Genomic DNA, 27,342 nt, shown 5'->3' with positions numbered 1-27,342 from the left:
ATTTTTTTGTTGCAGGTTAAGACATTACAAAAGTCTTTGTAATCTACTTTAATTTAGCTAAAAATTACTGAGATTTTAGAGAGGAATTAGCACACCGACTTAATGATGAATTTATGGATGAAAAGTTGGTAAAACCTTGGTCTTTGCACTGGGTCTTCTGTTTCTCACGTCCACTCTATCAATAATTCACTCAAATGCAGGGTTTTCTTGAGTTTTATTTACAACGTTAGAGTCTTCTGTAATGTACAGTCGTCATAAATGTTTTTTTTCTATATAGGTTTTGTTACAGTATTTATGGAGATTTATGAAAACACAAACAAACAAACAAAAAAGTGTGTTTCACTTTCGGTGGCCCTAAAACCGAGCCGACCAAAGGCTGAAATGACAGTCGTACAAATGTGGTCACCCTGTTTCAATAGCCAGAGAGTATTCCAGCACGTCTTATTCAAGTATATCATTTTCATAAAAAATGAATAAATAAAATAATCATAAACACAACACTCCAATGAGTCTAACAAAGTAAGACCAAGACAGATATTGCACCATTTGATGGCACGTACCAAATGTAACATCTTGGCAAAATCATTAATGATGCATACTGTACATCAAATACTTAAAAGTCAAATTTAGCAACACCAATATTCACAAACAAAAATCCAAACTACAAATCTGTATATTCATATATATATATGTTGTGCTAATTGGAACAAAACAGTTATACATCGAACAGAATTGATAAAGGAACAAATACTTTCGAGGTTTTCTCCAATTGTACCCATCATTGACGAAATATATATATATATATATGACTCGTGCCCTTTGCTCCTGAGTGGTTAAGTGCAATGTGCATTATGTTTGCTTTCTTTAATGAAAGAATGGAGAGTAAATACATACAAAGCTGGAGTCTTAGTGTTCATAACTGGGCGGTGGATTTGGCCTTGTTGTTGGTGCAGTCTGTATTTTAAGCTAGAGTGCAGGACTTGTCAGATAGATCACACAATGCCGATTTATCACCACCACACAAATCTATTTCGCATCCGAGTTTACAAACCCGGATAGTCTACAGCAAAAAGGAGTATGACATCGACAGAAGGGGCAGACATAAGTTCTGCACTGCAGGTTTAAAGTTTTTAATTGGCTGAAATACTTGCAAGCATCTGTGATGCATGTTTAGATCATATTGTTCTTCTTGAGTACCTCCAAGTACTGCTGCGTCGCCCTGCTGATGGGGTCCAGCTCCACCCTCGAGGCAGAGCCCACCGGGGACATTCTGGCTGAAGCGACATCCAGCTCTGCTGTGGCTGAAGACCAGAGAGAGACTACAGTTAGCGTCACTGAGCAGCAGCTACAAGTCAGACACTGTCATTATCTGAATAATCAAAGGCTTTATGAGAAAGCAACATTATCTTTTCCAGGTTCAGGTCACTCACCTTTGTTTAATTCCTTTGATATGTTTCTATCTAACTCGCTCTGCATCTGGAAAAAAAGGGGAACGTTTTTGTTAGATTTGAGTTTAAATGTTTTGGTGGCAAACATCAGCTAACATAACTTAGAAAAAAATCTCAAAATAAATATGATATGGTATTTTACCACCAAACACAATACAACGATGAATGGCAACACATATTAATCACAAATACTTGAATAATGGAAAAACACTGCAAATTCAGGAGCATTACATTAAACACAGCAGGACATGCCAAGCATGCAAGCTCTGCTTTAGTGAAGAGTTTCTGCAGGGTATCTGATGTTGCCCTTTAAATAAATCAATCAATATGGTCAACTTATGTCAGATTTCTCCCCAAATGATGCAAATAGTTTGTACAAGATGCATTTAAACTATCAATAGATGCATGGATAAAACATCAAACATGCAACATCTCATGGAAAATGATATTTCTCTGCAAACTTTAACCAATCCAGAATTGTATGTATTATAGCTTTTTTTTTTTTTTTTTTTTTTTAAAGTTTCAGTTATTTTAATGTTTTAAATTAATTTAAACTTTTTATTAACATTCCCATGAATAAAAAGTGAGATCCATCTATTTTATATCTGAGCTTTTTACTTTACTTTTACTTTCTTGTCACTCTGTCTCTATCACAGGTCAGGGATGAGGCTAGTGAAACCAGAATACAAACAGCTGTGGCATGTTAAGTAATTTACAGTATTACAAATGGAAGACATTCGTGAGTGTGGCTCATACATAAGCAAAGTGGTAGTGCTGCTAAAATGACTTTAGAATAGAAAAATTACAGTAATAAAGTACAAATTTCTCTTATAAGAGCTACATCATCTCTACTCCACCTGCCAACATCAGGGTGTGAAGAAAGTCAACTTAAAGCAGAGAATTAAGAGGGTTTGAGATTTCAGCTGTTGTAGTCTGTTCGTTGACAAACCACATGACGCAAAGCACAGGGATCCAGCGCATTTCACCAGGGAAATTTTCACTTGACTTCTTGAATTTTTCATTTACATGTTTTGTGAGCTTGACAAATTTTTGGTTTTGCCATTTAACCTTGAAGTCATGATACCATTTGTTATGTCAGTTTTAATACCAGCTGTGTGAATCCTTGAGGTCGGTACTTCCTAAACAATAAACCAGGTAAAAGCTCTGCAATGAAGTGGACCACTGTAATAACACAGTTTTGAGTTTACATTTTTGAATACAGGACCACTGGTTTGATAACAAGGTTACAATTTTTGTTTCATTCTTCGCAATTTGAAAAATAAATATTCCTCTGACAGCAGGATTGAGGTGACTCAGTGACTGTCTAGATTTACATTAAATAATATCTGCAGTGTTTTTTCACCGTGCGAACCCTGCACATTGTGGTTTGCATGTGAACAGAGCCATTAATGCAGGCGTGAAGGGAACAGTAGCCAATCAGACACTGAACTAAACACATCTACACACCTGGTTATGAGTCTGGCTGAAGAGAAGAGAGATGAGAGACAGACTTTTGAGCTAGAAGCTAGAAGAGTGAGAAATAGGAGACAGGTTAGAAAGTCCCACTACCATGAAGACCAGAGATAGAGTGAAGAAGAAACAGTGCGCACGAGGAAGAAAAGTACAGGGTGAAGAAATAACTTTAGTTTCGAAGGTGATCTTAAACAGGAAAGACAGGTGTTAAGAGAATTTGGAAAGGCATTAGATCAATATTTAATACTATCTTTCTTTTGATTACGTTGGTCCACAATCTGAAATGTTTGATGCAGTTATGACAACATAACAACACACTAACCTGTGCATAAAAAGCAACATCTTTGAATACAACTTCACCAGTTACACAAGAACAGCACTAACAACCATGACGACATGGAAATGAAAATGGCCAAAAGTAAATTAACTTGCCTACATAAAGAAAACTCATTGTAATCGATTGAGTAAATGAGTGTGTCTGTACATACCTTGGCTAGGTAGTCCTCAACCCTGCTGTTTTGTCCCTCAGACACAGGGCTAAGGAGGGAGAGTCCCAGGCCAAGGCTCCTGTTGAGAGGCCCCAGTGTGGCCCCATAGTGTGCTGGTGAACCCAAGGAGCCCACTTCCAGCGAGGGCCCTCCAAGGCTACCGTTTGCGATGCTGCTGGTGATCAGAGACCTGCTGCGCTCGTTGAGCAACTTGGAATTGGCTTCTGCGAGCCGACTGTTGGCCCTGTGACGAGAAAACAGCGAAAGAAGAATTATTGATACAAAACACCGTCAGCACAGTTTATGCTGAAACACAGCACAGCAATCAGGTATTAAAGACGGACACTCTTTAAAACCTTGCACTAAACTGTGAAGATCAAGCTGGTCTCACCTCTCTAGTTTGGCAGTCAGAGACTTGCGGAGGCGCAGCTCCTCCGTGTAGAGTTGGCGGTATCGCTCTAGCTCTGTGCGCGTGGACTCTCTTTGGTTAAGGCTGTCCTGCTGGGTGGTACGGGCACGGCCTAGTTCCCCCTCCATCTCTCGGATTTTCTGTTCCAGCTGGGAGCGCAGGTTGGCCTCATTGGCTGCTTTAATCTGATCCAATGCTTCTTGGGACGCTGCCTGGGACTGGGAAACAAACAGACACAATTATAGTAATGAGCCTTAATTTAAGTTTGCCATAGCAGCTACAGCATGTACCTGTAAACCAATGAATTTCTTCAGTTAATTATCATTATCTCATCTCTTTTTCTGATTTCATTACGTGTTATGATTTCTTGCTTCTTCAATATTTCTGTTTCTGGAAGAAAGCTAAACTTTTCAGAAAGGCACTGGTATCATCACTGTTGCTCTTTGTCAGGCAAACAATCGTACTGTAAAAAAGATGGGGTGGGTTCATTCATATTAGACAATAAAATTCAGTCGACAGAATTTTTACCTGCAGGAAGAGGTTGACCTGCTCCAGTTTCTGTTGTACTTCCTGACGGGCCCTGTCCTCTGCGTCACGGCGAAACTGCTCCACATGGCTCTGCTCCATCTGAGAGGCTTCCAAGCGGCGTCTCAGGTCCAGCGTCTCTTCCTCCAACTGCCTCTTACTCCTCTCCAACTGGTCACTACTGCGGCTCAAGCTCTTCAGAGAGGCCAGCTGATCTTTAAGATCCCCGTTCACCCTCTCGAGCTGGCTGCGGCGAGACGCTTCCTTCTCCAGCTGCGCCTGGAGATCATCGACCTGGTGACAAGAAATATTGAGAATATGTTTTAAGGCTAACAGCTGAGGTTTAACATTATCTAAGGGACTCAAGGGGTGGATAAAGTCCAAGTTTCAAACTCTACTACTAGAAGTAGTATATTATTTTGGGGTTTACATGAATATCAAAGTGTTGTATCAAACAAACCTTATCCTTCATTCGTCCAATGGCACCTTCGGGCTGGCTGTGTCTGCTTAGGTCCACCCGCAGACTGCTCATAGGAGAGCCGAATTCAGCTCCACCCGTGTCCTGATCCCGCAATTTCTTCTTTGCAGTCTTTAATAAAGTACGCAACCTGAAACACATATGCACAAATTTTAAAAGTGCACAAAGTGAGTATTTCACACAAACCTGAAGACCAGCCAACAACTGAAAATTAAGTAATGACTTAATAAACACGACCTGCTCAGCGACTTCAACTTGACTAATGATATGCAAAGTTAATAATTATTCCAAACACCGTTTCTGTACAAAGCTACACCCAGTGTTGACTACATATAACTCATCTGTCCTTGTAAATGTGACAAATTCAGAATCAAAACATGTCAACACGACATAAACAACCTCTTATCATAAGCAAACTCTAAATGGATGTTAATCATCAACAGAATCAGGAACATCAAAGAATAAGAAACACAAAACTGGTCACAATTAAGTAAACACACAAACAGTAGACAAACACAAGGCTGCAGGGACATGTAACATTAATAGGAGTTGATTATAAACAGAAATACAACCTTACACCAGATACACACATTGGTGCACCACAGCCACATAAGCCAGGAAAGACTGCGCTCTACTGGATACTAGTTGTGTCTAAATAGCAGGAGGAGGTACTGCCATAGGTGAGGAGGCCGCGAGGAGGAAGAAAGGAGTCACCTGTACATTTCTTTTTGAAGATCTGTGTTTCTCTTCATCTCTTGATCCAGTCGGGTGTCTATAGCCTTTTTCTGCTCCGCTATTTTCTTTGCTTTCTTCTTTTCTGTTTCCATCTGGAACAAAGGACCGGACGAGACGATAACTCTTGAGACTCAAACCATGGCATATCATGAGGAGCGATGGCCACTTAATTCAGCATTCACATGAGCCTGCACATGAATGCAACACTATAATCACCTGGGTGCTCAGTTCTCCTTTTTCTTTTTCCAGCTCTGCCAGGCGCAGTCCTAACTTAGAGCGGCTCTTCAGCTCCTCCTCCCACAAGGCCTGAGAATCCTGGGCTGTGTGAGACAGCATGCTTTGCTTCTGGACCTAAGACAGAGGCAAGAACTTCAGTTATTATTATTATTTTTATCATTATTATTATTGTTGTTATTATTATAGATAAATAAGTGCATTTTTATATAAAACAAGAAAAACCACTTGGCTAGTAACACTGATCACATGTCAGACAGTCAGCTAAAGAGTCAGCTGTTCATCTTATCTGAACAAAGAAACAAATACAGCCTAAAAAAGTTTATTAAACTATTTTTTAATTTTCCTAATATCTTACATTTTATTATAGAAAATATGTTGTTCTTAAGTTCATGACTTATGACACTTGGATTGTATTTCCTAGAAAGAGAAAAGAGTTACTTAAATAGTTATAGTTTGTGATATTTTACACTGCACAGCTTCAAAAAAAACAATTAAAATAGTCCGTTCACAGCTTTGCTTTTTTAAATAGGCCCACTTTTCTGTTTTATGTACGAGTTCAAAATTGTGTGGTATTCCAATTGCCTGGGTTTTATATAAGATTTAGAAAAAGGTAAAAGGTTTGCTTCTCATTTGGCTCACTAATCAAAACATTTAGGAAAGACTAGAAAAGAGGGTGAGAATAAGAAATGGAAATCTATGCTGAAGGTTTTCTTGACAAGGTAACACAAATATGCTACCAACCTCTCTACTGAGTTGGTCCTCCAAAGTCATCTTACTGCTTTGAAGGTTTGTAACCAAATCCTCCAAATGACCTCTGACCTACAGAAATAAAAAAAGCACAAGAAAAATAAATTAAATATCTTTGTGTTTCTGCTGATTTATTTTTTGATTATTGTTTTTTGACGGTGGGAAGGACACTTTTAACTAAAAGAAGGGACATGCAACATGCAGCTTAACACAAAAAGAAATGGAAGACCCCACATACCAAGATCAGGGAAAAAACACATTTTGATGTCACCGAAGAAAATCCCAAACCGACATAAAGCTTTTACTTCCTCGGTATATCTGGATACCTGGTCTAGCAGCTCTAGCCCACAAAGCCCAAGTGTATTCCACTTTGTAAGTAAAGCACAGAAGAATTCTTTGATTTTTGTCAATTTATATTATTTTTGAGAAAACCGAGGTAAACCCACACAGAAGAAACTAAGCCTACAATCTATAATACCAACCCCTCCTCCAGGTGAGCAGTCAGATTGCTGGAAAAAGATCAAATACCTTAAAATATAATAATGACTTCAGGATGTAAAGTTAGGTTTTTGGTTGCATTTCACTTTTGTGGTTACAAAAAGGTACTGTAGATATGGCACCTTTGAGGTCCTGTGTGAAATGTGTGTGCAGGTCGCTGAATTAGGTTTGCAGCACTCACCATGGCAGCTTCCTGAGCTCCTTTCTGAAGCGCATCGATTTTGTTGGACTGTTGCTTTGCAGCAGCTTCCAGCCTGGCGTTCTCTATCTCCAGCCTAATGTGACATTATATTAACATTCTGCATCACAGACATTCATGTATATCTAAACATATCTAGACTCATGACAATGTTTTGAACACACGCTATTGATTATATAATTATTTTTTAGTCTTGTAGCTTGTTTGTTTTATTTCTAGAACATTCTCCACCTTTTCCATAGTCAAACTCAAACGCACTTCAAGCATTTTTGAGGTGCATATTCAAGCTTTTCCAGCAACTTACATCTGTGGTAAATTACATATTAATATACATAAATACACTCAAAATGATTTGACAATGGTATCAAATGAAAATGGTATTTCACTTCATCACATTAAATCAGATGATATTGTCCTATAAACAACCAAAATTATGTTTCCTGATAAGATTTCTACAGAGGGAAGACAAAGGAATATAAAACCTGGTGTAGCCAATATAAAACAATTTAATATGAAATGAATTTAGTCAGTTTCAAGCACTGTATCCAAAATCCAAATGCTTTTCATTAAAATTAATTGAAAACATTAAAATTCAAGCGCTTTCAAGGTTTTCCAGCTGCCGTAAAAACCATGTACCTTATAAAATAAATTGATCGATCTTTCAATCCCAGGGGTGTATTTGTTTATAGACAGAGTGTGTTTGAACATACCTTTGCACAGCTTCCTCCAGCTGTCTGATGGTGGTATCAGTAGCTGCTGAGGCGGACAGCGCCTCCTGGAGTTTCTCAGCAGCAGTGGTGAGTTCCTTTTCCCTTTCATCCAGATTGCTCTTTAGGCTGTTAATACGTCTCTCAGCCTGCACATACTGGTCTTCGCTTTCCTCCAGCTACATGACAGAGACAAGGCATTCACCTCATTAGTAATGTTAACAATCAGTAACTTAACTGTCAGTTTTGCTCTATCACCTAAAATACTGATAACAAGCCATCTAATTTTAGTACAGCTTTAAGTGTTTGCTCCATGATCATAAACACAACTGGTTTCAGAGATGTATTCAGAGAATATGCTGCCACAAGGAGGCACTGTTCCCTGTCGTTACCTTTCCTTTGAGTCTGTCCAAGTCTTTGAGCAGTCGACCCTTCTCCTCCTCCAGGTCACTGCGATAGCGCGTGTTGACCTCCAGAGAAGCTTCACTCATTGACAGCTTCTTGAGTGAGTCAGCTAGCTCCTGCTGCAGCTGCCTTAAACTAGTCTGTACTCAGACACAATCCAGAGACAGCAGGGGTTTGATTAGATATAAAGGGAGATTCTTAACTGGTAAATGGAAGAAAGGCTTAAACTGGGTCTGGAGGAAGAGGTGAGGTAATCCTCTTACCCCACAGACTCCTAATCTTACCTCTCTTTCGTTCTTCTCCTCCTCTAACTTGTAGATCTGATCTCGAAGGTCAGCAGCCTTACTGGCGAGCTCCTTATTCCTCTCCTCCACTAGCTGTACTCTCTCTTCGCAGTCAGAGCGCAGCTTGGACAAGATGTCACTGAAGCGCTCTTGGGCATCTGTCACAGCACGCTCCTTTGCTACACCTTTGTTTTGGGCCTCCTCTAGCTGTTGCCGTAGTAACATGCTTTCACTCTGCGCTTGGGCTAGCCTCTCCTGTGTGGCCTCTTGGCGTGCTCCGGAACGACTGACCAGCTCCCTCTCGGCCTGCAGAGTCACTTCAAGCTCCTTGACGCGGACACCTGCCTGGTCCTTCTCCCGCTGTAGGACCTCCAGCAGTAGGCCCTTCTCAGTCAGCTGCATTGTGAGACGATGAACTTCATTCTCCATGCTGTTTGCACGAGCCTCTGCCTTGGTCAGCTTCTGGGACAGGCTGTTGATTGCTTCGCGTTGACTGGCTGCTTCACCTGTACAAGTAAATACATTAGGAGTTACACACAAGTAACCAGTGCAGACAACATTAGGAGCAAGCTGAAAGGGCCCAGACAGAGCAACTAGTCCAACAGTCACTCAGGGACCCCGTCAAGTGTGATATTGGTCTGTGTAGTTACATCTATAATTGTTTGGTTTTTAACAGAGGTCGTTGGACCAACTGAAAAGATAGTGATTCAAATCTGGTCATCAGTGGCAACGGGACAACCGCAACAGTCAAGCCCTTTACATTTTCTTCCCTTCGATGGATATGCCTAAAAGAAAGACTTTCACTTTCAAGGTGAAATAGGTGGTTGGAAGTACATTTCTTTGTCTTTTTGGGTTTGGGCTTAAATTGTTTTAACCCGTTAGGACCTCTACTACAAACCTGTGAGCTTGTCTTTAAGACGCTGGTGTTCCTCTTTCTCCCGGAGCAGAGCTCTTTCTGTGTCTGTGTGAGCTGCCAGGCAAAGCTCTGCCTCCTTCACGGCTCCAGCCAGGCGGGTACGGGTGGACTCGACCTCTGTCTCCAGTGTTTCGCGAGCCTGCCGCTCATTTTCCAGGCGGGTTGACGTTATAGCCAGCTCAGACTTCATGGCGGTCACCTGGTTATTGCAGTTGAAGACAGTTTGGGTCAGTGCTTCACTGTTGAGTTTGAGATCTCGGCGAGCGTCTTCGAGCTGTTCCTTGAGGGCCTCATTCTCCTCAAAAAGGTGGCTCTCTTTGAGGCTGCTGTTGGCCTGCGAACGCTCAAGGTCTGTTCTCAGGATGGTCAGCTGCTCCTGTAAGGTGGCAGTCTGCTGGAGCAACTCCCTCTCCCTGTCGCTGGCCTCAGTGAGCTGAGACAAGGCCTTTGAACAACAGGAACAAAACATGTTAAGATTGACCCAAGAAGAAACGTTGCTTGACAGATTTGATTTTAAAATGCACATTTATTCACAAAATGTTATAAACATAGAAATGGTAATCCTCTATTAGCAACACCATACTGTTCCCCTTTAAAGTTCCAAACTGTTTCAAATAACCGACCAAAGATTTTACCGTTAGTTTCAAGCCACTCATTAAGAAAACACAACATCAAAATTAAGGTACAAACAGATAGACACGTAAACTGTGAACCAAACAAATATATTCTAACATGCTGGTTATGTGAGAATTACCTCATTGCTCTTGCTTATGTTTCTTTTGTTCTCGTTCTCAATCTCCTGCTGCTTACGGAGGTGGCTGTTGAGCAGATTCTCCTGCAGCGTCCGCGCACTGCGCTCCTGAGCCAGCAGTCTCTGGGTCTCGCTGTGGTCCTCTTCAAGCTGGATGGTGACATAACCCACTAATGAAATGACCATATGCATAACAAAACAACAACTGCAAAAAAACAGCTACCAATAAAGTATGTAGAAGCATCTCATCGCACCGCCATGAATTCCAAATAAATGCTATATAATGAGTGTTACGTACCACAGAAAAGACATTTTGTATGTGAAATGATCTAAAGAATCAAGTTTAGGTTAACTTAATATTAAAACAGTCATACCATTAATACAACATTATAGGCATTACATTACACATTAATAAAACAAAAACAGCACGAGCAAAATCACTGTACATTTTCACAACAAGAAATAAAGTTTAAGAGGCTGTACCTGTTTCATGTTGTTGACCAGTGTTCTCATCTCCAGCTCCAGATTCCTGAGGGTGAGCTCCACCTTCTGTCTCTCCTGAACCTCCAACTGTTGCTGCTCCTCCGTCCTCCTCAGCTTATCTCTGGTGGTGTTGTACATCATGGTGGCATTGCGGCGATTTTCCTGCTCCTGTTTCAGCTGAAACCTATAACGCAGAACATTCAAATCAATTAATCAAAAAAAAAAAAAAAGATATTTAAAAAAAAAAAGGCAATGACATATGATCAAATCACATAAAGGAATGTCTACAGAGTACTTTAGTAGTAGAAAGTAATTCTCACTTGAGGTTTGTGACTTCAGTCTGCAATTCCAGCTGGTCGCGCTCCAAGCCAGATTTAACATCTTTAACTTCCTCCAGTGAGCTCTTCATCTCTGCCCTCTCCATTTCGAGCTGGCTCACCTTGTCTGCCAGGTAACCATGGCGACTCCTAGCCTTCTGAATGGAGCGCTCATATTCGTGGAAAATGTTCTGCAGCTTCACCATGCTTCTCGAGTCTGTGAGATATAAGAAGGCAGAGTCCAGTAGGGAATCTCACCACCTAATGAGCATATACCTGATTTTGCTTTCACTTATTTTGCAAGTTACTGAAACAACGTTCTAAAAAGCAGAAATTATTACATTTATATTGATTAAATTAGTATTTGAACCAGCTGAATCAGTACCCAAAGTGGCTGAGTCCAGCTTCTGAATGAGGAGGGATGCGTGGCGATAGCCTGAAGTTGGAGAGTCGATGTCATCTGTGGCTGTGTCTGATGACTGAGTGAGCTCATCAAAGTCTTCTGCCATCTCTACTTCTTCAGGGTTCTGAATATGGAAAACAAAATGCGGTATTAATATCATTCAGGTTCTCATTCTTTATTGTCTGCTCAAACTTTTATTACTGACAGAAATTGTGTTTTACCTCGCTTTTCTGTTGTCCACTGGGTGACAACCTGAGCCCAACAAACACAGGGAAGAAAAATGGGTTATTCGGAAGACTGATGCTTAAAATTATGAAACGTGCATTGAAGTCCTGCTTTGAAGTGTAATGGTATAATGCAGTATACTATTTCATCAGTGGTTAGTCATGCAACTAATGTAGGAAGGAAAAGAATTACAATCAAGAAAAATTGCTTCCTAATCATCACCCACCACCAATAATGTAAAGGTTTGTTTAGACTGAACACAACGTGATTTTACACCTTGGTCTGTTTACTGTATGCAAATGTGACCACTGGAGTGTTTCAATAGTCTGTGTTTATCCATCAGAAACTACATATACAACAACTCTTCTCTTCTTTTATTTTCTTCCTGTTTTTTCCCTCTCTGTATCTAAGTGAAGTCCTAAAGGTTTTCAAATAACTAATACACATTAATATTTTATTTAATTTGATGAATTTCTTACATAGAACCTAATTTGCTCCCTCTAGAGTGAATGTGGAACTGTCCACACCCACTTGCACCTTTCTACTGACTTTGAATGCACTTGTGCTGCCTGTATAATTCACGTTGCATCAGTCTGAACAAATGTTACGGGTTAGTGACAGAGAGGTGGAAAAGTTGGCATACTGCATATATACCTTCCTTCATCGTCCGACGATTCACTTAAAGTGCTATCGTCAAACACTGAGAGAGGATCTCCATTAACATGGGTGTTGGTCTGAGGGGCTCTGCTGCGCTGGGCCCCTCTGACCAGCTCCAGCTGTAGGTTCTCCTCCCTAGCTTGTCCCTCCTGTTTGTTGCTATTGTAGGTCTGCTGGAGTGGGAGATGCAATTGCACTGGCGCCCCGTTGGTGCTATGGAGAGCAATAAACCTGATAGTCAATGAGCTGTGACATCTACACTTTGTGGCCCTTGAAGGTCTTGCTGAAGAAAAACCTCATAAAATGGAATCGATAAGAGTTTAAAGTTTAGACTGGGCTCTTTCCTTTGAATGTGTCATTGAAAAATGAATTCCGCTAAAGAGCATTTATCAAAAAGAGCATTATAAAATGATTTGGAGGACAACTACATACATACACACACACACACACACACACACACACACACACAACAGCAAACATATAATCTTTCCTTGTAAATCTGACTTCTGAATATAGTCGAAGATTGTGGATGCCTTGTACAGAAATTGTAATCGTGACAAGTGTGTGGCCTAAAAAATGTAAAAAGCAAAAAAAAAGGCATACCTCTTGGCAGCCACAGGCTGCTGTTCCTTGTGAATAACTCCAGCTTGACTCGACAAGCATCGTAACCTGGTCTCGGGTTTCTCAGTAACTTCTTCCTCCAATGCCATTCCACCTGAATCCCAGGATGCACCGGCTTTTTGCACCTCCATTGCAGTCTTTGGGCTCTCTTTGCCAACCTGAAAAGAGTAAAGTAAATATTTGATAACTGGACTTCAGAGACTCTTTCCAACTGTAACAGGTTGGGGCCAGTCTTTTAAGATGCGTTTTGGCGCAGGGACTTGTGCACTTTGTCATACATAATTTAGTGTCCCCCCTCCCTTCGGAGACCTAACACCTTAGTGAGGTTACTCTATTTGACATGTTTTTTTCAGTTAATTACAAAAGGGGCATAGTTGCATGCATTGCAATGCTTGTGTTATTCTAGATACCTGAACTGAGAGAAATATCATCATGTCGGACAGTCTGATATGAATGCTGAACACACAAAAACTAGTAGAGAAAGTAGTTTACTGGAGATCTTCCCCAAAAGTACAACTAGAATCTGAAGACAGTAAAAGTCAAGAGGCTTGTTATTAATTCCACATGAGCTCATCACAGCTATTTATACTGTATGTCATTTGCGCCTCCATTTCACTGACTGTTATAGACATTAGTTGTTGTTCTCTCTATGAATGTAACTGTCAAACTGTTTAGAAAAACGACAATACAAAATAAATATTTTTTTCTATTCTTTCATCGGACTGGCTGGCCAAAAAATAAATCTATTCATCCCTTGGATATCAACCTTCTTATAAAATAAGTGCATGTATAAAGACTGACATAGCATGCATTCAAAGAAAAAAAACATCCAGCAGTGGACACATCATCACAACAGCACTTCTTTTTAGGGCAAAGAAGGCTATTATTTAAACAATCTTCACACCACATCGCCTAAAAAGAAAGTGTTTACCAAACAGAATTCAACGTAAAAGAGACATGCAGCAAGTCCATGCACGATGAAGTATAAGTCACTACTAAAGAACACACAAGACTGAACATTGTTTAGTTTTGAGTAGTACGTCCAAGAATGCCAAAACAAAAAAAAACAATGAATTTTTTAACTTGGTTTCTTGATTGCAGTGCAAAAAATCTTTAACAAATTATATTCTGCAAATCTTTACGGTTAGTCAAATTGAAAAAAAAAACATGCAAAACCAACTTTAAAAAATTCCAACCGAAAGAAAACAAATATTAAGACATGGAAAATAAACATTTAACATAAAGAAATGAAAGATGACGACCAGTTCAGGCCTTTTGATACAGCCGATTAGAAGACATGAAGTACACGGATGAAATGAAGAGAAAGAGGCGATCTAGACGACTATGGGAGGGGCGGCCATCCTCTACCTCTTTCTGGAGTTGGGCCTTTTCTTTCTCCAAATCCAGGAAGACAACCTTCAGCATCCCTACCTCAAGTTTAAACCTTTCCATGTCCTCTTCCAGCTCCTCATCAGAAACACCTGGGAGAGATGCTGAACGTCTGCTTAGTGAGGGGGGGCAAGACTTGATGAATTCCTCAGGATCCCCTTCTGAACTTGCGTGGTTCTTATGAGCTTCATCAAGATTAGCTGTGGTGTCCTTACAGATACGGTCTAGACGTGGCCCTGGTTTGGCCTCATCTTTTAAGAATGTGTCAACATCGGACACAGGTACGGTGTGATCATGAGTCAAAGCTGTGCTAACATGACCTACGCTGCCATCTCTCTGTCCTGTGGTGAGTTGAGGTGACGGAGACCTGCACTCCTCATCACTGAGTAGATCTAGCTCTCGACACATGCTGCTCTCACTAGCTGGACGCTCACAGATCTCCATCCTGTCCTCGCATACAGACTTGTCAGTTGATTCTGTCACAGAGTCTTCCATGCCAGACTCCCTCTGCTCAGGTATGGTGAGAAGGACTGTACTCCTCGCTCTGGCCATGGGGCGCACAATGACTTCTCCTTCTTCTTCATCATCACTTGACTCTTCTGCAGAAGTAGATTCAGCCATGGCATGTTCTTCTTCTGTGACATCTTCTGCTGGACATCTTGATTTAAGCAGTTCTCCAAATCTCTCTTTTAATTCACCAGCAACATTCCTGAAGGTGGATTTCACCTCCCTTTTCTCCACTTCTACCCAGAGCTTCTCGTACCGTTTCTCCCATGGGATTTTATCACCTGCTTCACCACCTTCTTCAGGACTGGGTTGATCTCTAAAATCACTGTGCTTTTCTCCACTGTCAGAGCCCACATGGCCAGATGAGCGTGGGTTATTAAGAACTAACCCACAAGTATCATCCACATCATCTTTCTCCTTTGATGGCATGGGTGGACAAAACAGGAAAACACAAAACAGACAAGACAAAAATGCAAAAACCAAATTTGGACTTAAATTAAAATACACAATATTTGAACAAACATGGAGGCATTTCAACATTGGATTCTAATACCCCTTCTTAAAATGTTACCAAAGTACAGTAAATTATAGAAAAGACTTGTTTCACTTGACAGGGTTCAAATGGAAACCACGGGCTTTGAGGATCCTGAAAACCTTGACAGGCAACATCACAAAGTAGATCACGTAATTACATTGTGGCTGCTCTTTTAACTCCTGAAATATGCACATATTTACCAACAAATATGAGTTGATATCTTATTTCAATTTCCCTTTTAGTATGAGTGATGATGTGTCTGTGACAAAGAAAAATGGGGGAATTGGATTTAGCGACAGTATATTCTGGGAATTTCTCACCTTTTGTTGCCGCTTGTCAGATTCTACATTACTTTTACTGTCCCCTTCCACTGGTGAGATATCAGGGGAACCTAAGGAGACAGAGAGTTTTTATTCAGAGCACAGGGCATGCGAATACAACTACCTGGAGGCATTCTTAAGCAGACCAGTGAGCATTACCTGGTGTAACCAGTGTTTGAATCTCAGCTATATTTTGCATCTGAGTGTCCATTTTGGATGTTTTAGAAGAAGACTCCAACTTATCTGGTTCCCAATCTGATTCTAAATGAGAGAAAATCAAAAAGAATGACAAAATGCTGCCATCATCTTGTTTGTTTCACTGAATGTTGAATACACACCATGGAAGGGTTAAATATGCCTTACCTTCTTCACTCTCTGGTTTTTGAAGCACCATCTTCCTTGCTCGAGGTTGGGGATGTGGCACAGGTTGAGGGGGCGTGCTCGGCAGTTTTTCGCAGCTCCTCTGAGGTGACAGGGGAGTCGCCAAAGCGATATCTTCATCCTGCTCTTGAATAGATGGATTGGAGCATTCTGGGAACTCCTCAAGTCCAGGAGAGGGCATTCTGCGGCCAGGCAGGGTTCTTTTACTGGTTGTACTGGCCGAGTCCCAGTCTGACGCATCTGGGTTATGAACACAAGCAGCTGAAGGTCAGTGAACAAAATATGACACTGATGTTGCTGAGGGTAGGTCACTCTGGAATAACCACTACACTTAGAACACTATGCGCTCATAGGCTGTTACACTATTGCACACTATCATGGTTTCGAAGGAGAAACTACAGCTACTGGTTTATAAAGTTTGCTTCATTTAATCAGCTGGTTTATTTTTACTGACCTGCTTTTTGAGCTTCAAAAAGTATGATGATAGAAACATACAAAAGGTAGTAAAGTCAGTGTTGCATGCATTGCAGATAAACAACTTTGATCAAACGCTTTAAAAAAAGCTTCCATAGCACTGATACTGGGTGTTAATGTGTAGATATCAGATAATTGTCAACAGTGGCCCTGTAAAGGGATGTATGTGCATTAGGTTTAGGAAGAGACTGAGAATTAGATGATCACATAAATAATGTTAAATTTCAAAGTTGAAGAGGATCATACCAGAATAGACACAAAGATAGTAAAACATTTGAGAATTCATTAGTTCTTCTAGTCATCTTACCTTCAAGATCATCGACATCACCCAGACCAAGCTCTTCCATTAAGTCTGTTAAAGAGAAACACAGCACCGTGTTAAGTTAAACAGTCCTTCAAATACATTCTTTAACTTAAGAACAACAGGATGCTCATGATTATACTATTTACCTGTCTTTCTGTCTTTGTCCCCTTCAAGCTTACTCAAAACACTGAGTGGTTCCCGTTTTATCTTCTCAGTCTGGCAGAAAGAAAACCATTGTCATCTGATCCCAATGGATCCGAATATTTGACCTTTTATGTCATTTAGTTACACAACCTACCTCTTTCTGAATAGTATCATCTTGATCATCGCGTTCTCCTTCATTATCAGCACTATTGTTCTTTCCAACTACAAGAGACAAGACATGTCTGTCATGTTTGAGACAACACAATTAACTTCTTCTGTGAAAAAACACAATACTCTGGTGAAGTTGGATGAGTTTGCCGGAAAATTGCAAGAAGCATTCCCATGCAAATGAGCTCATGGTTAATCAGCATGAAGATACATGGTTAGGCATTAGACAAGCATTTAGACTGCCATTCTGGATTTATTAGGACTGGTTTTATTGGATGGGGAAGTTCAGCATCAGCTAAGAAAGCTGATAAGTGCGATATTCACTTATCAATATTATTTGAGCCAAAACTGCTGGAACCAAGCAAGCCTAGAAGAACTGTTAAGTCCCAGGTTTTGGGAAATGGGGTTCAATGGTAGCAGACAGGATGAAGCAGTGTATTCTGCATGCATTCTCTTATGGTGATCATGGGGAGATGGTCAGGCCACTGGTATGGTTAGCATGCTCTTCCTATGATCTGTGACCTATGAGTCAAGACATTCATACCCTCTCCCTGGCTGCATCTCGAACTGCCTACACTCCTCCGAGGCTCTAGCACTGTCATCCTATTGCCTCCTTCCCCTCTTAAAAAAGAGGGTATATAAAACAAGTCTACAAAAGAAATGCAACATGTTGTTGGAAAGGCTGTTGTGATCAGTGGAAATTATATTGCATTGCACATTGTATACCATATTTAGACTGAAAACAGAAAGTCAGAACCATTACTCACAGTCAGAATTATTGCATGCGTTAATACAGTAAAGCAGTTTCCTCATTATAATTAAATAACATAACACTGTTTCTGCAGCATGAAATGGTGCCTGGAATGAATTGATTGCTTTAAAAGAAAAAAGAAGAACCTAAAAATGAAAAGGACCTACTTGCTTTGCCCTCTTCTTCAACAGTGGACATCTCTGCTTCTTTCTGAGTATGTAAGCTTTGTTTCTCTTCATGTGGCATATTGGGGTTATCAGAGTGGGACTGAAAGAAAAAAAATCAGTTTGTGAGAATTTGTATGGCAAACATCTAATCCTACACAGTATTCCAACATATGTATTTACTCTACCTCAGAGTCCCAAGAATCCAACTCTTCCTCTCCCTTTTCCAGGCCCAGCTCAGACAGGAAATCTATTTCAACAGATGTAGAATAATTACACTGATATGGCCTGACTGGTAGGTACAGAGGGATACAGGATGTCTTGTACAGGAGCAGTAGAGCCAAAAGAAATCTCAGTTTGATTTGATTTCAAAACGTTTCTTGATGCATCACAATGAGTTAAATGTTGTCTGCGCTGTTATTGTAAATGGAGGAAGACAGCCTATATATAATACAAGTTGAGGTTGTAGTATGTAAAAATTTCTCAGATACGTATGCAAATGTTCATTACATGTTTAGAACATGTATTATTATTGATTGGCTCCTCACCTCTTTTCGTATCTTTAGAGACCTCTAAAGCAGGTGAAGAGGCGTTGAGGGACTCTCCACTTTCTTCAGGTTGATCATTTTCATCTGAGATGTCTTCTTCCTCCTCTTCCTCCTCCTCTTTGTCATCATCATCATCATCATCATCATCATCCTCAGTGGAATCTTCTTTCTGTTAAAAAGAAATAGTTTACTCAGGGTTAATGTATTTGTGAATGTCAGCATTATTTAACAGTTGTATGTGGAAAAGACTGAACATGCAACGGCAGCACACAGATTTGTTAATATGTGAACCTACAAATATGACCTTTGAGAGTACATCTTTATGTTTTAATGCTTAATGCATTACAGGCTTTACCAACTATCCCAGATGGAACTAGGTTGACACCAAGTAAACAAACTAACTTCAAAATAAATGGAAACAAACAAGGCCCTAATACATCTGGGATTTTTAGTTGTTCCCCTCCCTTGACAGAACTGTGTCCACACAGCTTCTCTAATGAACAGAGAAGCGCTTGTGGTAGCAAGCATATGGAAAACTGAAAGGTGATGAAAGTATGGCGAGTGCTTAAAGAGGCTATACTACATTACAGGAACTGCTATGCTACAACTAAAAACTACCTGATGTACTCCTCTTTTACCTTAATGACAGCCTCTTCATTGTTTCTGAGCCCTTTACTTTTCATGCCTATGCTCTCTGCTTCATCTGGTGAGTCTAGATCAACATCATCAATGTCAGTCTGAGGTAACACTTCATCAGATGACATGTTTTCGTCTGAATCACAGCATTGACCAGCAGTGACATCATCTCTGGTGGGAAGGCTTGACAAAGTCTTTTCCCTTATTGGTTCATCATTGAGGTCACCTGATGTTTGTCGAACGGCGGCAGTTCTATTTCCTAAATGAACATATGCAGTTAATTTAGCCTCATGTTCATCGTCCAAATTGTTGCCTCCACACAGGCGTCCATCACGAGTGTTATCAGAATCAGCTCCCACATCGGACACTTTGACTGTGGCGCTGGTAAAGTCATACTGCAGCTTTTCGTCCTTGCTGTCAGAGTCCTCACTTGAATTATCATCTTTGCTAGGATCGTCCTTCTTACCACCCACCAGCTTTTCATCCTCCATCCTGTTATCCTCTTGAGACTCTTCATTTTTATTGTCTTCATCTCCCTCAATGTCATCTACTTCAGCCTCTTCCTCTAACTTCTTGTCTACTGCACTTGGAGGCTTCAACTTTGGTGACAGTGAATTGGTAGGGGTGGAATGGGTCTTCAAGATGTTACCTTTTCCGGTTGTCTTCTGCTTTTCTGACTCATCACTTTCATCTTCATCATCCCAACTATTATCATTGTCGTTCTCATTTTCTGAGTCTAACTTTCCTTCCACTTGTGATGACTGATCAACTGATTCAACATCATCGTTGTCTAGTGATTGCTTTCGGGTTATTTTGTCATCCTCAGGCACTGGTGACACTGCAGGAGAGGGGTCATTTGACTCTTTCTCAATACTTTCTTGATCTTCCCATGAGCCATCAGGACGCTGCTGCTCTCCAGTCTGGTTTGCTGTTCCAATATTTGTTTCAGATACTGGTTGCAGCACTTCCTGTTTAGTGAAGGACCCATTATCATTTTGGTCATTATTTTGAGACGAAGAATCCCACTCTGATTCATCAACTGTTGCTTTTCCTGGTTTGGTTTTGGACTGAGGAGAGGACATAGGCTCATCTGTCAGTGGCTGTGGTGAGACACATTTTGGAGATTTTACCACCGGTGATGAAGAATCCCATGAGTTATCCGGGTGGTCTTCATTTGCTTGAGGTATTGCTGCTTCTTGTTGTATATCTGGTGCTTGAATATCACTTTTCTGATCAAGTGTCTCTTTTTCAGCAGGGTCAGTATCACTGTCCTCTAATGAGGAGCCCCATGAGGATCTGTGTTTCCCTTTTTTGTCTGATTCAGTATCACCTTCAGCATCAGAGGAATCGTCTTTATTTTCCGATCCATCTTCAGGTACATTTCGTCGTTTTGCAAGTACTGTGTTGCGACCGAATCCTCCGGTTTGATTATCTTCATCATCTGTGTCATTCCACACTGTTTCACCACTGTTTTGTTTATTGCTCCAGGAATTGTCATCATCCTCTTCCATTTCTTTTTCAAACTCTTCCTCTTTTACCTCAGTAGGTGAACCAGTTTCTGTCTGATGACTGGATGGTGTGGGGCCTCTTGCTGAACTTGCTAATATGCAGTCCTTCCCAAGGCTGTCATCTTCATCAGAAAAGTTTGATTCTACCCTAACGGCTGACACGACACAATCATCCTCTACATCTAATGTCACTGGGATGGCATAACTTGTTGTTCCAGCTGGGCAATCGATGTCATGTTTTGAAGTATCTGTGGTATCTACATTCTCAGCTACAATACCAGGACTAGTTTCATTGTTGTCAGTGCCAGGTATGTTTTGAGCATCAGCACTGTCAATAATCTTGAGAGCACCAGTAAGAGAGGGTTTTTGTACATCTTCAAATTCAGCAGTGTTGACCTCGACAGAAGCCAAAGAGTTGTCATTGTCTTCCTCTTCACAATCATTCTCCTCTTCATCCTCTTCCCCATCCTCCTCTTCACTTTCCTCATCATCATCTTCATCTTCATCTTCATCATCCTCCTCTTCATCATCATCCTCATCCTCGTCGTCATCATCATCATCATCATCCTCTTCTTCTTCTTCTTCCTCCTCCTCCTCCTCTTCTTCTTCATCTTCTTCTCCAACATCCTCCTCAGAGTCCTCAGCTTCTGGACTTCCCTCTTGAGAGCCTGATTTCGCTTTGCTACTTGAGGGCTGCTCAGCTGCACTGCCTGCTTGTTTAAAGCATTTGGAAGAAAAATAGAAGTAGAGAAAGATGTCATGAAAGTGACAAAACTTCAACACAAATGTTTTACCTTTCTGTAGCCTGGAAGTGGGGTAGAAGTCATCTGGGGTGCTTTGGATAGGAAGGAAATGGGAGAGGGATCTACTGGGTGCCCCAGAGCTTTGCTGGCTGGTAAACTCTTTGGGAGGGATGGGATTCTCCGGACTCTATTCTCACTCTCTGGCTCAGATTCTGTACTGCTCAAGCTTCTGTCAGGCAGTGCAGAAGCTAAAGGCAGGCAAGGGGAAAAGATTACTAACAAAAACCACAAACTATGGAGGGTCACTAACAGATGAATACGGTTAAAAGGGTCTCAGTACCTTCTCCCCTTTTAGATGCAATCATTTTCCTTAGGTTTACCTTCTGTGGTTTCTGTAAAACAGCATATCAATTAAAGGCCACAACAAAATTTTGGGAAAAAAACACTTTATAAGGACAAAAAGTGGCACCGACCTTTTCAATTAAAACCGACTCATCATCATCTTCTGATGAAGGCCATTCATCAGCAGCACTTTTTGAAACCCTGAGGAAGAAAGAAGAATAGTTTGAGCTGCGAAACCAATTGTAATTGTAAGTTGCAGATCATGAGAAGAAAGTAGTGCTCACCGACTCAGTGACTCCGACTGAGAATTGTCTTCAAAATCTGCAACAAAGCAGAGGAACTTGTTTTCAGCCGATCAACACTTCTTCACAGTCTTATTTGATTCAATTTTAAAAAGGTACTAGGGCTGAATGATTTTGGAAAAAAATTGAATTGCGTTTTTTTCCAATATTGCGACTTGATTTGCACATTTTTTATTCAAGTCAAGCTTCAGTTCAATATTCACTTTGTAATAGATTTAAAACATGTGTACCACATTGATATACCATCAAAATATTAACTGAGCTATATATGAAGATGTGAATTGCTGCCAACAAGTGTTGGCTCAAATTATTATTTTTTTTAATTGCCATGGAACGTATACCAATCAAACACACAATTATCACAAAAAGTGTGGCTTAAGTTATACAATAAAGTAATAATAATTCAAATAACAAAGAAATTCCAATAAGAAAAAAACACATTTCTGTAAACAATTTCTGAAGCTGAAATGTGTCAGGCTCAGGAGCAGCATCTACATATTGCACATTGTGCAATTAAGTTAAATACAGTAATAATTATGAGCAACACAATTAACTGCAGCCTCTGCAATTTGCTAATCACATTGATTTTAAATTGCGATTTTGATTTAAAATCGAATAATCATTCAGCCCTAAAAAGGTACCCATCATATTTATATTATTAAAATATTATTAAAAATATAAATTAATAGCGAGATCTTGAAAGCATCTACATCTGAAAAAGCAGTACACTATGGGAGACAAAGCACTACAATTTCAAACAGCATAAAAAAATTCCTGATCCTCATCCATAGCAACTGTTAACGATCTCTACTGGCAAGAAGCAGACAGCTTTTAACTGATTTTGCTAACAAAGCTCATCTATGCAAAGTAATACCTCCCCCTGCTTCATTTGCTCCGTGCTCTAGATCCAGTCAAGAGGTAATGCATGAGGAACAAATGAAATAATCAAAGTCAATAATGAACTGACATCATAATAATATCCTCACACCGCTTTCCTTCTCGATTGTGTGATGAAAACCTATATCTCTACCATCTTTGTCAGTGGCCGGTCCTCCCAAAGAGAAGCCTGCTTCAACATCTTGGGAAGGACTGCCCAACAGCGTTTTTTTCTTCTTTTTGCTTGGACCTTGATGCGATAGAGATTGCCCATCGTTCCTCTGGGTACTGTGCTCAATGATCAGGAGGGAACAACTGCAAGAGAGTCAAGACATTGCAAATGTCATAGGCTTGCTTCTGCAATTTCAGGTGTACAGATGTTTTGGGAGAATATACAAGGAAGTAGAAAAAAATAGAATAAAGAATAAAACTGTAAAGAAATCGATACCTAATGAATAGAATAAACTTCCAAAACAAATTTAAAAAAATGAACATGTGGGGTTTTGGTTGTTTAATTTGTTTCAGTTCTTTGTTCTGCTCATACACCACAAATGCATAAATTTGTGAGGACATGCCAGTCTAGGAATATAAGTGCACAGAAAAGAAGCACCACTCACGGATGATGCCCATTCATCACTGCGTAGTCATCTGCTGACCATCCTTTGGTATCTTTTAGTGCGATATCTGCGTTGTACCGTAACAGCAGCCGTAACATACCAATTTGTCCATTTCCAGCAGCAATCATTAATGGGGACCTGCAGGTAAAATCAATGACAGAAACATGACCAAAAGTAAACGATGAATTCAGCAACATTAAGCATAATAGAGGTGCATCACAAATGTGACATTGTTTAGTACTGACCTTTGATCTTGGGCCACAAAATTCACATCAGCGCCCTCCTTGAGAAGAAACTCAGCCATCTCAATGTGGTCCTCACGGACTGCCACAGTCAATGGGGTGAATGCCTCCTAAAATTGAACCACAAACAACAACCACATGTGTGATCAGAATGGAAATACCTTGTAGGCCAAATATCAAATATGACAAAGTGGCATTCTGATATTATATTTTTTTAAATCCTTCTTTGTTTACAACATGTTTACTTGAGCCAACAGAGACCAATACCAATACCATTCATGGTTTAAAACAAGCAGACTTTAAGAGATCCTCTCCTAATAGTCACAGCTGCTTATTTCAATTAAGACTGTTATTATTATCTAATTAACATACAGTTGTATGACAAATATTGTCCAACTGCCAACACGTTCGCTGGATGTGCTCACAATTCAAATACATGTGGTAACATTATACTAGGTCTGTATTAACTGATGGCCATCTTGATGTTTGGTCTAAAGCTAAGAAATTGTGATGTAGGAAAAAAAAGACAGAATCACTTTATTTTGTGCATTGACGTCAGCATCATGCTCCAGCAGCAAGACAGCAGTGGAAATGGACGGGATGTTTGCTGCTAAATGTAGGGCTGTATTGCCATTGATGTCCACCAGGTTAGGCTCGGCATGATTCTCCAGCAGTATGCTCACACATCGCTCATGCTGGCACTCCACGGCCTGATATAGTGAAGAAATTGACATGAATGAGGAGGCTTAAACAGGTCTTGAAACAACGTATGAGGAATGTTGCCAACTATGATCCTCACAATGTATAACATGAAATGAAAAATCACTGTGTTGGAGTCTCATCATCCAGGATTACCTTCATTAAGGCGGATCTGTTTTGATTGTCACATAGGTTAAGCTTGGCTTTACTCTCAAGGAGGAACTGCACCAACTCAACATGTCCACTGGCGCAGGCAATATGAAGAGCAGTTCTGTAACAGCAAAAGAGAGAGTTTGACATTTGCATGTATTCTTGTCCTTGTCCAACTTTTTTAACCTTGCCCAAACATCTTGATTTCAACATTAGATTACTTCATTACATGGCCTGACATACTATGCTGTATATTAGTGATGTTTCAAACACAGCTCTTACTTGCAAGGATTCTTCTTTAATCATGTTCATCATTACTACACTAGATTAATTATTAATTTGCCAAACACTTGAAATTTCTGTTCCAATAAAAAATTTCAATTTAAAAAAGCATGTTTTACAGTGTTTTACAATTATGAACTCCTAGTATTTTTCCTTATTACAAGCCATTATGTGAATTGCCTCAAGTACTCCACATGCTCAGTCACCTCTGACATGTGGTAATTGTACAGGGTAACTAAATCCCACCTTGAAATATAAGTAGAAAAGAAACAATGGTGTGTCATACATTTCATTTTGTGCTTTAAACAGCTGACAGTTTGCTGTGAACAGTTAAAGTGCTGGAACTTGTTTTACCACCACAACCCAGCTCTACTACACAAAAATATTCAATACTGCACAAAGTACTTACTATAAATATAAAATATGCCCTGGAGCTGCCACATTATCATTATATTTCTGGAACTGTTATAATATTTTTCAAAGGTGCTTTGCTATTTCAAAAGCACTAGAATTAAGGATATCAATCAGAAATGCAAACATCTGTGGATGGAGAATTTTGGATGGATTTTTTAAAGTTATTATATCCTCCATTAGTCAAGGGTCCATCTTGTCAGTTGATGAAGGCTCTAATAAATACACTGATGAAACAAGAAGTTCCAAATTAGGTTATCAGAGATGGAGGCAAGAGTCATGACATTTTATTCAACTATTCATGCAGACTGCATTTCTAAGGTATATAGTACACAGCACTGACTGCAGCAAAGACAAACACGTTCATGGATGCTACTTTAATCTCACTCACCTGTTCTCCTTGTCAAGTTGATTGATGTCATTTTTTTTAGCAAGCTGCTTCAACTTTGCCAAGTCACCTGCTGAGGCAGCTTTGTGAACCTTCCCGAGGTCCTTGTCTTTCAGTTCATAGCCAACAGACAGCACACTCCCATTGTCAGGGGTACCGGACGGGTTCTTCTTTTTCTTAGTGAAGCTGAATATCTTCTTCATTGTACACGGCAGCACAACATTGCCTTTGCACCGTCACTACCTGCCACTCGTCTGGTGCTGGAGGATCACCACAGGCGGTTCTCCCATCCCTTAAATAAGACGTACAAAGCGGATTAGAAGCCTGTAGAAACCGTGCTGAGGACACTGCGGTGTTGCTTCATGTACGATATGACATATATAAGTACCACCAATACTCACAGCAATATAAAGTGAGGTAGCGTTAGTATTTAAATGACATAATAATTAACCGCAGTTTTAGGCAGGCAATACGTTTGACATAACGTTAAGTATTTAATTACTTCACAGTAGGTGACGGTAAAACACAGCTGTCATGCTAACGGTAGCGTTTAAGTAAAGGCTAACTAAGCTACGTGTATCCTTATTTTCATGACCATAACGTTACCTTACATCAGGGCGTCCTCTAAAACCTTGAGAAGCACCTGGGCTTGACAGAACATGCTCATTTTCACATCGATTTTGATGTGATTACGATGCACAGGAGCGAACCACTACTAACTGGCTAGCGGTGTTCATACGAACGTAGTTAGCGTTATATCTTCTGGCTTGTTACCATGGTAACTGGCTGTACAACTGGTATGCTAACGTAACCACTGATGGTTGTTCAATTTGCTAATGTTTAGAATTAATTTAATTTACACACCACTCTTTTTTAGTGTTAATATTCAAAACACTCAACGACAGTTCACTGCTAATACATGTCAAATGAAACAACTTAAGTTTTTGTCAGCGTAAAAGTCGTATGCTAATATCGAGGTTTATCTGTTGCCCTCTGCAACGTTAGCTTCAGTTGGCTCCGTGCTGCGCCTCCCACGTCGTCACTTCACAAATGATGCAAACCGCCACATTTAAACCGGACTTGTAGCAGAGCCGAGCACAGCGGGGATTATCGCTGCAGCGCTCAAAGTGCAAAGCTTATGTGCAAGACTCGTTTCGATTCAAACATGTTTTTCGTTAGCTAACGCTTTCCTAAATGAAACAAACTTACCCGCTGAATCAATGCTAATTAGCAAACGCTAAAAATCAAAGCCGCGATTGGTGCTTACTAAAGCTAGGTTACAAAGAAGGTACGTGTGGTTATAATACTCGAATTCACGTAAGCATGCGTGTAATTAAATGCAAACTACAGCATATTAACTTAAAAGGGTCACCTGTTGATTGTCGGAGTCAGAGCACTATGGAAAAGCTAAAGCTAACAGACTTCTGCTCAGATTAACTTGCTGGCTGTTGAAAT

At 40.2% G+C, this 27,342-nt stretch overlaps 1 protein-coding gene across 10 annotated transcripts; it reads right to left on the bottom strand.

The window, feature by feature from the left end:
* Positions 1–197: 197 nt before the first annotated feature.
* Positions 198–27,342, bottom strand: ankrd26 (ankyrin repeat domain containing 26). Of its 10 annotated transcripts, none has more exons than XM_084364516.1 (44): positions 26,494–27,148; positions 25,891–26,179; positions 24,813–24,927; positions 24,494–24,667; positions 23,961–24,067; positions 23,716–23,853; positions 23,253–23,413; positions 23,097–23,123; positions 22,205–22,241; positions 22,052–22,121; positions 21,919–21,970; positions 21,630–21,826; positions 18,692–18,860; positions 18,332–18,393; positions 18,147–18,246; positions 17,773–17,877; positions 17,215–17,282; positions 17,063–17,132; positions 16,920–16,964; positions 16,121–16,378; positions 15,917–16,018; positions 15,758–15,828; positions 14,438–15,319; positions 12,989–13,164; positions 12,383–12,598; positions 11,725–11,755; positions 11,486–11,627; positions 11,104–11,317; positions 10,784–10,967; positions 10,304–10,450; positions 9,532–9,994; positions 8,634–9,139; positions 8,337–8,489; positions 7,948–8,123; positions 7,220–7,313; positions 6,535–6,612; positions 5,773–5,907; positions 5,536–5,648; positions 4,804–4,951; positions 4,347–4,637; positions 3,801–4,036; positions 3,410–3,653; positions 1,431–1,476; positions 198–1,301 (listed from the first exon to the last, which is right to left on the bottom strand). In XM_084364516.1, exons 2-44 carry the CDS (start codon positions 26,088–26,090, stop codon positions 1,171–1,173), a joined length of 7,134 nt encoding a protein of 2,377 aa, XP_084220642.1. In that variant the 5' UTR covers positions 26,091–26,179; positions 26,494–27,148; the 3' UTR covers positions 198–1,170. The 10 variants fall into 10 exon arrangements, 9 of the variants coding, with proteins under 9 accessions (XP_084220642.1, XP_084220640.1, XP_084220638.1 ...); XR_014623427.1 differs by lacking the exon at positions 23,097–23,123 and adding an exon at positions 2,916–2,973 and having other exon boundaries at positions 1,245–1,301; positions 23,211–23,413; positions 26,494–27,152; XM_084364514.1 differs by lacking the exons at positions 23,097–23,123; positions 26,494–27,148 and adding an exon at positions 27,260–27,342 and having other exon boundaries at positions 23,211–23,413.

This window comes from Pagrus pagrus (genome assembly GCF_965226575.1).
Source record: "Pagrus pagrus genome assembly, chromosome: 10".
In the NCBI taxonomy this organism is placed as follows: domain Eukaryota; kingdom Metazoa; phylum Chordata; class Actinopteri; order Spariformes; family Sparidae; genus Pagrus; species Pagrus pagrus.
The sequence above is the reverse complement of the archived record's forward strand: the minus strand, read 5'-3'. Positions and strand labels throughout refer to the sequence as shown.

What these genes read in the sequence shown, in the direction of transcription:
- ankrd26 (XM_084364514.1), bottom strand. Translation starts at nt 26,090, where the DNA reads ATGAAGAAGATATTCAGCTTCACTAAGAAAAAGAAGAACCCGTCCGGT. An exon ending in TTGGACGAATGAAGGATAAG is followed by an intron (nt 4,638 to 4,803) that starts GTTTGTTTGATA and finishes TCTTGTCACCAG; the next exon opens with GTCGATGATCTCCAGGCGCA. An exon ending in CTGACTGCCAAACTAGAGAG is followed by an intron (nt 3,654 to 3,800) that starts GTGAGACCAGCT and finishes TTCTCGTCACAG; the next exon opens with GGCCAACAGTCGGCTCGCAG.